Source organism: Salmo trutta, chromosome 26 (assembly GCF_901001165.1).
Source record: "Salmo trutta chromosome 26, fSalTru1.1, whole genome shotgun sequence".
NCBI lineage: Eukaryota > Metazoa > Chordata > Actinopteri > Salmoniformes > Salmonidae > Salmo > Salmo trutta.
The window spans coordinates 15,849,484-15,862,262 of NC_042982.1; the positions used below are offsets into that span (position 1 = coordinate 15,849,484).

At 40.0% G+C, this 12,779-nt stretch overlaps 1 protein-coding gene across 1 annotated transcript in view; it reads right to left on the minus strand.

The window, feature by feature from the left end:
• Positions 1–8,290: 8,290 nt before the first annotated feature.
• LOC115163249 (A disintegrin and metalloproteinase with thrombospondin motifs 15) overlaps positions 8,291–12,779 on the minus strand; it is a 26,139-nt gene continuing 21,650 nt past the window's right edge. The window contains exon 8 of the mRNA XM_029714973.1: positions 8,291–11,213. Coding sequence (XP_029570833.1) covers positions 10,436–11,213 — 778 coding nt within the window. The 3' untranslated portion in view covers positions 8,291–10,435. The remainder of the gene's footprint in view (positions 11,214–12,779) is intronic.

A 12,779-nucleotide genomic window follows, 5' to 3' on the forward strand; every position in this document is an offset into this window, starting at 1 on the left:
CCGCTAGCCATGATTGGCTGAGATAATGGATGGGCTGGAAATGCCGAGAGATGAGTTCGGATTGGTCTGCCATGTAGCATGTTTCTGTCTATAACATGAGCTGGTCAGTATGTGTAGGTAATCCTTTCTAATGCAGATTTTTTGAAAGATATCACGTAGTAGAACTGCACTTTCTTGAGGACCGAGTTTTGAAATCAGTGGAATGCCTGATGGAATTACAGTATGATAGCTAAGGAGATTGAGAAGATTCTGCCGTTTGATTGCAAATATGCAGAAGGAGTCGAAAAGAGAACACACAGAAGACTGTTGCATAAAACACCTGTCTCCGGATTGCATCTTCAAACTAAGGGCAATCATGGCATCCGTGACAGAGAGGGAGAAGCGTCCATCCATGTATATGGGTAAGAGATTCTAGCCTAGCTAGCTAGCGTTAGCTGGCTGACTCGCTAGCTAACGTTATGTGTATGATCTGTGTAGTAATATTATTCGTATCTCAGAGCCATTTGCATTGCTAGTTATAGCCTAATGTTAGCTGCCTGGTTGGTTAGCTACCTGCAGATTCATGCAGGGTAGTAACATTGTGAGTCTTGATTATGGTTCACTGTTTAGCTAGCTAGCTAGCTGGCTACATGTCTAAACAAAATACTCCACTATGCAAGTAACCATTTCACTACACCTTCTGTATCCTGTTCATGTGACAAATACACTTTGATTTTATTTGATATAGTATGTGTTTACCAGAGACAGTAATGTGAAGAACATGACCTGCACCAAAGTCAAATTAGGATATAACATTACGCCAATGAGACAGTGTCCAAGTTCTAAAATTCTGCTGTAGAATGCCCTGCTTTTTTCTGTAATTGGCTTGCCATTACCTTGTAAATAATGACTGTGTTGTGAGTTTATGTTCCTATAATAATGAAAACAAATGAGCTAAAGTGAAGACGTTGTCAGCTATATGATATGGTCATTATTTGAACTGGCTAGCCAGCTAACTTAACATTAGCTAGCTAGCTAACAAGCTAGAAACGAACCAAAACGTTGTTTAGAAAGTTGCTTTTAGTTGCCTGGTTTGCTAGATTTGACATACACTAAATTCATTTTTAAACAGGTGGGTTTGTTGGTGTTAAAATACACTAGTTATGCTTTTTTGGACCACCAGGCTGATGATGTCATGCAGCCTGTAGTTTTTGTGTTTATACTTTTTCATAACAACAATGACAAGTTTGATGTCGGACAACAATAGAATGTTCATGATTGTCACGTCCTGACCAGTAAGGGGTCATTTTGTTATATTAGTTGGTCAGGACGTGGCAGGGGTGTGTTTGATTTATGTGTCTTGGGTTTTTGGGCAATGTTCTATGTTGTCTATTTCTATGTTTGAATGTCTATTTAGTCTATTTCTATGTTCAGGTTTGGTTTGGCCTTCAATTGGAAGCAGCTGTTCTTCGTTGCTTCTAATTGGAGGCCATATTTAACCTCTCTAGGGTAGGGGGCAGTATTTGCACGGCCGGATAAAAACGTACCCGATTTAATCTGGTTATTACTACTGCCCAGAAACTAGAATATGCATATAATTATTGGCTTTGGATAGAAAACACCCTAAAGTTTCTAAAACTGTTTGAATGGTGTCTGTGAGTATAACAGAACTCATATGGCAGGCAAAAACCTGAGAAGATTCCTTACAGGAAGTGGCCTGTCTGACCATTTCTTGGGCTTCTACACTCTCTTTATTGAAAACTGAGGATCTCTGCTGTAACGTGACACTTCCTACGGCTCCCATAGGCTCTCAGAAGGCGGCAAACTGGTGAATGATGTCTTTGCAGGCCCTGGCTGAAAAACAGTAGCGCATTTGGATAATGGTTGATCAGAGAACAATGAGACTGAGGCGCGTGCACGAGGCGACACCATGTTTTTATTTTTTAGTCTTTGAACTAAAACAGGGTTTCCCGGTCGGAATATTATCGCTTTTTTACGAGAAAAATCGCATAAAAATTGATTTTAAACAGCGGTTGACATGCTTCGAAGTACGGTAATGGAATATTTAGATTTTTTTTGTCACGAAACACGTCGGGCGCGTCACCCTTCGGATAGTGTCTTGAACGCACGAACAAAACAGGATATTTGAACATAGCTATGGATTATTTTGAACCAAACCAACATTTGTTATTGAAGTAGAAGTCCTGGGAGTGCATTCTGACGAAGAACAGCAAAGGTAATCACATTTTTCTAATAGTAAATTGGAGTTTGGTGAGGGCCAAACTTGGTGGGTGTCTAAATAGCTAGCCCGTGATGGCTGGGCTATCTACTCAGAATATTGCAAAATGTGCTTTTGCCGAAAAGCTATTTTAAAATCGGACATAGCGATTGCATAAAGGAGTTCTGTATCTTTAATTCTTAAAATAATTGTTATGTTTTTTGTGAACGTTTATCGTGAGTAATTTAGTAAATTCACCGGAAGTTTGCGGTGGGTATGCTAGTTCTGAACGTCACATGCTAATGTAAAAAGCTGGTTTTTGATATAAATATGAACTTGATTGAACAAAACATGCATGTATTGTATAACATAATGTCCTAGGATTGTCATCTGATGAAGATCATCAAAGGTTAGTGCTGCATTTAGCTGTGGTTTGGGTTTATGTGACATTATATGCTAGCTTAAAAATGGGTGTCTGATTATTTCTGGCTGGGTACTCTGCTGACATAATCTAATGTTTTGCTTTCGTTGTAAAGCCTTTTTGAAATCGGACAGTGTGGTTAGATTAATGAGAGTCTTGTCTTTAAAATGGTGTAAAATAGTCATATGTTTGAGAAATTGAAGTAATAGCATTTCTAAGGTATTTGAATAACGCGCCACGGGATTCCACTGGCTGTTGAGTAGGTGGGACGATTTCGTCCCACATACCCTAGAGAGGTTAAGTAGGGGGTTTTTGTCACTGTGTTTGTGGGTAGTTGTTCCGTGTATAGCTGTGTAGCCTTACAGGACTGTTTTCGTCGTTGTTGGTTATTTTTGTTAAGTGTTTACTTTTATCCAAATGAAAAGGAAGATGAGCACGATACCCGCTGCGCCTTGGTCCACTTTTTACAACGCACCTGACAATGATGTCACTGCAACATCTGTTGACAGATGTAGTATAAACCAGCCTTTAGTCTTGCAACATTTTGTTGTTAAATAAATAAATAAATAATAAATTACCCATAAAAATAAATCCTTATGAGAGCTAAGAGTATATTCGATGGAGAAAGTCTCCTAATATGAAGACAATACGCTCAAATTTCTTCACATAAACTCTTTACAAAAGTGTGCATCAAGAGTTGCTCTGTAGTACATGGCCTCAATTGTGAACCCTTAAAGAGATGGGTGGGGCTAAGGCTTAAGAGGGTGTGAACAATGCTGAATGGGTGAAAACAAAGAAGAGCTCTCCAGTAGATTTATCAAAACATTCTAGGGTATTTTCTCAAAAGTGAGGTTACAAGTTTATCAACTTTCAAAGCAGAATTACTTTCCCATTGTTCCTCAACTGTAGTGTATGATATACCATTTTCTAGCTCTGAGTCTTTACTTTTATCCAATGTAAAAAACACTACATCTATGAGCTGAAATGACCTCTCTTGAAACTAAAATGCATTCTTAGATTTGCTAATCTGTCTGTTGTGCATGGCCTTCTAAATGCATTTAATTCTGCAACGCTGGTCATATTGATTTCCAAGGTTATCTAAGTGGCTCAGCCATTGTAAAGGCCAACTTAATAAGGGCTCAATGGTTCCAAAGGACCGGAAAATATGAACCCTTTGAGGTTGTTTGCCCCATCAGAAGAGACTGAAGGGGCACTCAGCCATCCACGTAGAGAAAAGGGGGAAATGAGTGGGGGAAGTCTTTTTTACTACTTGTTGTGTCCATGTGTCATCCATTGCACCGTTATGTCAAGCGCATAATGGGACTTCCAGACAGAAATTATCCTCACACATTATGCGGTAGTAGTTGGGTTAATACCCTTTCAGCTGAACTCAAAAGATGGATTTGTGTGGACTGAAAGAAATAATAAATAAAAAATAAAAAACTGGTGGCATGTTTAGATAAGTCTTTCCTTTTTCTCAACCTGTGCAACAAGCACCAAAAACATCCCAATACATCAAACTACCTTCAACAGGTTTCTGTGGAAAAGGATGGAAAAGGTCATTTCTTTGAGCGCCACTTGTCTTGTTTTGAGTTACTATTAATATTTGAAAGCAAAGAAACAGTTTATGCATAGCTCGGTGACTGTGGCCTGCTACTCACCATGTCATTCTGGGTAGGGGAGATTTTATTAGTTAAACTTTTATTGAAATGGAAACAATTAGCCGACCACCGTGGCTAAACCTTGACATTTAAACACACATGAAGGAGGAAAATGGACAAGAGCCAGGAGAGATCTGAAACCAGTTTATTTTGTATGTGGCGTGATATAAAGTGTGTATATTTTTCTTACAGGCTCATTTTCCTCTATAGGACCTGTTTAAGTATTCCACAAATTCCTACTTTGATAACGTCATAAAGATCACAGAGCGGGCCAGTTTGGGTGATGGAAACGAGAGGGCAATACTTCATAGGAATTACCCTCTTACCAACTGAGATGGAAATACATGCAAACTATACCATATATTTGTGTCTTTTTCTCATGTATGGGCGAGAAGACCTTTTGCAATTCTACAACCAGCCCTTCTATCCGTTTTTTAGTAACAAACTGTGATGTGGTAGTAATAATGAAACAAATACTTTAGTGATTTTACATATTCAAATATGGATTGCAGTCACTCCTTGTCCATAGACTGCATTCAATGTAAAGAAACAAATATCTAAATATGCAAAATCGCTTAACTAAGACTTTAATAGTAAGGTAGAGTAAGTATAACATAAATAAATGTAGAAACGTAATAACATTTGAACGTGGGAGAAGCAGGTGCGGTGCACGGAAGAAGCACTCCCGGCCTGTTTGTCAGACACTTTGTTTCTCCCCGGCCATCAACGTACCATCAATGCCCCCTCCACTCAAGCTACACTGCCTTTCCATCCAACGGCCTCAACTCCCTTTCCACCATCTGGAACCAACTACTAGAGACTTTTCAATCTCCATCTCCGTCAAATACTTTTTGTTTATGCACAATACAGTGGGGGGGGGGAAAGTATTTGATCCCCTGCTGATTTTGTACGTTTGCCCACTTACAAAGAAAGGATCAGTCTATAATTTCAATGGTAGGTTTATTTGAACAGTGAGAGACAGAATAACAACAAAAATATCCAGAAAAACGCATGTCAGAAATGTTATAAATTGATTTGCATTTTAATGAGGGAAATAAGTATTTGACCCCCTCTCAATCAGAAAGATTTCTGGCTCCCAGGTGTCTTTTATACAGGTAACGAGCTGAGATTAGGAGCACACTCTTAAAGGGAGTGCTCCTAACCGCATCTTGTTACCTGTAAAAAAGACACCTGTCCACAGAAGCAATCAATCAGTCAGATTTCAAACTCTCCACCATGGCCAAGACCAAAGAGCTCTCCAAGGATGTCAGGGACAAGATTGTAGACCTACACAAGGCTGGAATGGGCAACAAGACCATCGCCAAGCAGCTTGGTGAGAAGGTGACAACATTTGGTGTGATTATTTGCAAATGGAAGAAACACAAAATAACTGTCAATATCCCTCGGCCTGGGGCTCCATGCAAGATCTCACCTCGTGGAGTTGCAATGATCATGAGAACGGTGAGGAATCAGCCCAGAACAACACGGGAGGATCTTGTCAATGATCTCAAGGCAGCTGGGACCATAGTCACCAAGAAAACAATTGGTAACACACTTCGCCGTGAAGGACTGAAATCCTGCAGCGCCCGCAAGGTCCCCCTGCTCAAGAATACATATACATGCCCATCTGAAGTTTGCCAATGAACATCTGAATGATTCAGAGGACAACTGGTGAAAGTGTTGTGGTCAGATGAGACCAAAATAGAGCTCTTTGACATCAACTCAACTTGCTGTGTTTGGAGGAGGAGGAATGCTGCCTATGACCCCAAGAACACCATCTCCACTGTCAAACATGGAGGTGGAAACATTATGCTTTGGGGGTGTTTTTCTGCTAAGGGGACAGGACAACTTCACCGCATCAAAGGGACGATGGACGGGGCCATGTACCGTCAAATCTTGGGTGAGAACCTCCTTCCCTCAGCCAGGGCATTGAAAACGGGTCGTGGATGGGTATTCCAGCATGACAATGACCCAAAACACACGGCCAAGGCAACAAAGGAGTGGCTCAAGAAGAAGCACATTAAGATCCTGGAGTGGCCTAGCCAGTCTCCAGACCTTAATCCCATAGAAAATCTGTGGAGGGAGATGAAGGTTCGAGTTGCCAAACGTCAGCCTCGAAACCTTAATGACTTGGAGAAGATCTGCAAAGAGGAGTGGGACAAAATCCCTCCTGAGATGTGTGCAAACCTGGTGGCCAACTACAAGAAACGTCTGACCTCTGTGATTGCCAACAAGGGTTTTGCCACCAAGTACTAAGTCATGTTTTGCAGAGGGGTCAAATACTTATTTCCCTCATTAAAATGCAAATCATTTTATAACATTTTTGACATGTGTTTTTCTGGATTTTTTTGTTGTTATTCTGTCTCTCACTGTTCAAATAAACCTACTATTAAAATTATAGACTGATCATTTCTTTGTAAGTGGGCAAACGTACAAAATCAGCAGGGGATCAAATACTTTTTCCCCCCACTGTACATGCCTCTGACTTTTTTGTGATATCCCTGTCACGTTTTTAAAATGTATGTATGTGTATGTATTTTTTAATCTGGCAAATAAAGTCTATTTTAAAAAATGACATAATCAAGTGAAGCCGTGGATAGGGTTTCTGTATTGTCAAGGCGAGGGGGAGTTGTAAGTGTTGATGTGTTAGCCAGGACCAGAACTATCCATTGTATAATGACAACCAAATGCATATGATAACATGTAATTGTGAAAGTTACTCGGTCAGTGTTTTTGGGTAACGAGAGTGGTCAGGACCCGTCGTCGGAAGTGCTCTCAAAATACCCAATGAATGTGGGAGACTGCCTAGCTCTCCCCAACAATAGACGTGGATTACCCGGCATGATGTAGTGGGTCTGTGACTGTTGTTCCAGGGATGCCAGAACACTTGAATCAGCAAATTCCACAGTGACTGAATGAGGTGGATGTGCTGGAGATAGGCTGTGGTGAGGTGCCTCTTTGGCTGCATCATCACTTGGGGATCTAGACTGAAAAGCAAAGCAGTTTGCGCCTCATCATGTTTATCTTTGGCATTCTAAACAGGTTAGTTAAAGGGATAGTTCAGTGATTTTATGTATTTAGATATGTGTTTCCTTAGTGGCGCAGGGGTGTAAGGCACTGCATCGCAGCTAGCTGTGCCACTAGAGATTCTGGGTTCAAGTCCAGGCTCTGTAGCAGCCGGCCACGACCGGGAGGCCCATGGGGTGGCGCACAATTGGCCCAGTGTCGTTCGGGTTAGGGGAGCGTTTGGCCGGCAGGGATGTCCTTGTCCCATCGCGCACTAGCGACTCCTGTGGCAGGCTGGGCGCAGTGCACGCTGACCAGGTCAACCAAGGTGTTTCCTCCAACACATTGGTGCGGCTGGCTTCCGGGTTAAGTGGGCATTCTGTCAAGAAGCAGTGCGGCTTGGTTGGGTTGTGTTTCAGAGGACGCACGGCTCTTGACCTTCGCCTCTCCCGAGTCCGTACAGGAGTTGCAGCAATAAGACAAGACTGTAACTACCAATTGGATACCACAAAATTGGGGAGAAAAACGTGTTAAAAAATAATAAATAAATAAAAAACTAAAAAAGATATGTGTTTCCTTGTCCATAGACTGCTTTCATGGTAGGGAAACAAATATCTAAATGTGAAAAATTACTGAACTATCCCTTACAGATTGTGGTCTTATGAGTATGTGTTATTACAGTTAAAGAGCCTAGCCAACGACTTCCACACGTCTGTCAACGTTTTGGCAAATCTAAGATAGGTTGCAGGCCTACATACAGTAGCTAGCCAGCAAACACACAACTACCACACAACATTGTTCAATGCTGATTCAAAGTTGCGGGCCTCAACATTCCATTACTACTTTATAACGACCAAATTGGACAACTCCCCAGAAGGGAGCAGTAGCAACCAATGACCAACTCAAAAGTCAAGGGATAGTTCAGTAATTTTTGTATGGGGGAATCATCTGACTACTGGTCTCCACATCATTGACATTAAACACATGTGACCAAAACACAAAGAACACAATATTCACGTGTTATTTATTTGTGCACAGATGAATGTATACATAGTATACAAATGCAGATGACGAAAGAACAAGTATTTTGCTGTACATGATGCAAAAGAAAATGAAATAGCTACAATTCCAAAGAATACAGGAACCATCTAAAAGATGGAGACAAGACTGAACCAAGACTGTCAAAATAGACAACAGAATTGTATCATGGGAGTGGATTATCTCTGCTAGGTAGGTACCCTTATTTACAGTGGGTCTGAATGGAATGTAGAGCAAAACAAAATGCCTTTTGTCACTTTCCTATGCATTGCAATAAAACAATTATTATTACATATAATGTCAATAACACAGGCTTTATTAGAAAAGTCAGTAGAGAGAACAAAGTATCAGAAATTGCATCACTAATGATGTGACATGGTCTTGCAGCGTTCCTATTATAATTTACCAGCATTGCATTGAAATAGCTGAACTGAACACACTGTAACTAATAGTATTTAATGGAAACTCAAATTCTCAAATGACCATGCAAAAGGGGACAAGGAAGAATAGCAGTATCCACTCTACTGCTGGAGGTAAGAAAGCAATGCTATGTCAAGTTCATGTAGTGAATCTGAGATTTGTCTCTTGCAGTACTAAGGGTTTCCTCTAATTCAGTATCCTCATCTCTTTGGCGAAAACATGAATAAAATCTGAGCTTTGTGAAATTTGCACTGTTCCAGACACAACATTAAGAGGAAAATGATGCATTGCACAATACAAGTACATTGTTTCTTGAAACAAATCATTAGTTATACAGTACATACAGTACGTTTAATGTTTATATATATGGTTTGTTTCTCTCAAAATATTTAATTGTTTGGCCAAATTTAAAGCTTTATTTTATCACTGAATTGATTAAAATCGATTCCTAATTGGTTTGATAACTGCCTATTGCTGGTAATCTTTTCAAGTGTATAGGATATTTCATTAACAAGTTTTCATTATCATCATATGAGAAATATTACTATTACTAACTGTTTAACCATGGAAACTGATAAAGGTATATTGTAGGGTTTTTAACAAGACCTTTTCAAATTGTTTTAGATTACAATTGTAATTTTTGACAAAAATGTTGTTGTTTTTTGTATTGAACTTATGTCAATGTACCTAATACATTAACAATTAACAATATTAATAATACAATTCCATTGTAAATACCAAAATATAATTTGAAACTAGTGCATGGATGAAACAGGTCTTATATTTTGCAGATATAGTACTGCACTTCACATTTCATTAAGATTATTACTGAAAAATGGGGATGGTGAACTTCAGATGTCAGTAAATCAAGATAACAAACATCCTGCTCCAATGATAATCCAGTGACTGATTTGAAGTTGATTGAGTCTCGTGTCATATACAGTAAATAGTCTATAGACCTATATGGACTGTACCTAGACCAGCACTGTGTGTGCATGTGTGTTTTACTCTTTGTCTCACTAGAGGTAGACTGGCTGTGGCTGTGTCAAAAATGGTTGTTGCCTACTGCCAACTAAAATAATAAGCTATGTAGTAACCGTACTGCATACTATTTAGAACATACTGTTTAGTAAAAATGTATGCAGTAATGAACAAATATCAACATACAAGGCTCCTCCATACCAAGAGGGTGTCATTTAATGCATAGCTGGGTTGTCCCCCGCCTTTCGTTTATTTTGGTACAGCCGTTCCCCTTTTCTGATGATCAGCTGTTGTCAAACTCACATGGATCTAATAAACACGAGAATCTTCTTCAATAGTGTGCAGTGAATTCATATTATATCAAAAGCCGAAAGAAGTATGGCATCCTGGCATTAAAAACACTCAATAATTGAAATTTCACATACAATAAAACGTTATATTTTTGCATACTCAAAAACCCTACTACTTAGGACACAAGTACTAGTATTTGGACACAGCCAGTAACTCCAACTCAACTGAAATGGTCCCACAGTTTGTACCTCTACCGCTTTCTTTCCCTTAGCTGTTTCAAATACAATTTTGTCATCACAGTCCTCCACACCAATGCCATGCACTATGGGAGTCCGTCAGAACCTTATAGGACAGCGAATGGGTTTTCTTTTCAAGAGCATCACTGGAACAACACAAAGAGTCAGCAGACATAGAACTTCTCTAACACGGCTGCACTGTGCAGAAATCTAGTTCCTGTGGCTTCTTCATACCAGCGCAGTGCTCTCTGGGTAGGTGCATGCCAGTCTGAGTGGTGCAACGCAGCGGCCGCCGTTTGAAGCCCCTCCCGCATGTCTTGGAGCACGACGACCACTGGCCTATGTCCCACATGGGACAGGGGTCCCCACATACCCTGGTGGCAGCCGGCCTCTGTAAGCTGTCACAGTCCGTGGCTGTTTTACCCTCTGGGTCCGTACACTGAACCCGTCTACTCTGGAGCCCGTTCCCACAGGTCACGGTGCACTCTTCCCATGCCCCTGTCGACCACATGTTCGGGGGCATGGACTTGTGCGACGGCCCCTTCAGCTCCACCTTGTTGCTGTCCATCAGGACGCTGTTCTGTGAGTGGCTCCTCCCCACTTTCTTCAAGATCTTCTCCTCCTTGTGGTGCTCCCGAGCCAGGTAGAAGGAGTATCGGACCCGGGGCGGGGTCATCTTCCCCACCGAGAGGACCTCCACGGTCAGGGCTTCCTGGAGAGGCCTGGTGGCCTGGAGGATCTCCACAGCACTAGTGGTGCCGCTGTAGCGCAGCAGGCTGCCCTTCACAATGATGTCCCGCTCCACCGCTGACACCACGTAGTTCCCGTTCAGAAGGTATTTGCCGTGTCGGTTCTTCACCGCTAGGTAGTTGTCGTCGTTAACCAAGGCCCTGTAGCCACGCTGTCGGATGTCGATGTTGGACGCTCCCACAGGCAACATCACCACAAAGTTGTAGCCATGTCTGAAAAAAGTATGGCGACATAAAGTATGATGACATAAAGTATGATGACATAAATTATGATGACATAAAGTATGATGACATAAAGTATGATGACATAAAGTATGATGACATAAAGTATGGTGACATAAAGTATGGTGGCATAAAGTATGATGACATAAAGTATGATGACATAAAGTATGATGACATAAAGTATGGTGACATAAAGTATGATGACATAAAGTATGATGACATAAAGTATGGTGGCATAAAGTATGATGACATAAAGTATGGTGACATAAAGTATGGTGACATAAAGTATGATGACATAAAGTATGATGACATAAAGTATGGTGACATAAAGTATGGTGGCATAAAGTATGGTGGCATAAAGTATGATGACATAAAGTATGATGACATAAAGTATGATGACATAAAGTATGGTGACATAAAGTATGGTGACATAAAGTATGGTGGCATAAAGTATGATGACATAAAGTATGATGACATAAAGTATGGTGGCATAAAGTATGGTGGCATAAAGTATGATGACATAAAGTATGATGACATAAAGTATGATGACATAAAGTATGGTGACATAAAGTATGATGACATAAAGTATGGTGACATAAAGTATGATGACATAAAGTATGGTGACACAAATTATGGTGACATAAAGTATGGTGACACAAATTATGGTGACATAAAGTATGATGACAAAAGTATGATGACAAAAGTATGATGACAAAAGTATGATGACAAAAGTATGATGACACAAATTATGATGACATAAAGTATGATGACAAAAAGTATGGTGGCATAAAGTATGGTGGCATAAAGTATGGTGGCATAAAGTATGGTGACACAAAGTATGATGAAATAAAGTATGGTGGCATAAAGTATGGTGGCATAAAGTATGATGACACAAAGTATGATGACACAAAGTATGATGACAAAGTATGATGACAAAGTATGGTGGCATAAAGTATGATGACACAAAGTATGATGACATAAAGTATGATGACAAAGTATGGAGGCATAAAGTATGATGACATAAAGTATGATGACAAAAAGTATGGTGGCATAAAGTATGGTGGCATAAAGTATGGTGGCATAAAGTATGGTGACACAAAGTATGATGAAATAAAGTATGGTGGCATAAAGTATGGTGGCATAAAGTATGATGACACAAAGTATGATGACACAAAGTATGATGACAAAGTATGATGACAAAGTATGGTGGCATAAAGTATGATGACACAAAGTATGATGACATAAAGTATGATGACAAAGTATGGAGGCATAAAGTATGATGACATAAAGTATGATGACAAAGTATGGTGGCATAAAGTATGATGACACAAAGTATGATGACATAAAGTATGGTGGCATGGTGGCATAAAGTATGGTGGTATAATGTATGATGGCACAAATTATGATGACATAATGTATGATGACAAAAAGTATGATGACATAAAGTATGGTGGCATAAAGTATGGTGACAAAGTATGGTGGCATAAAGTATGATGACATAAAGTATGATGACAAAGTATGGTGGCATAAAGTATGATGACATAAAGTATGGTGACA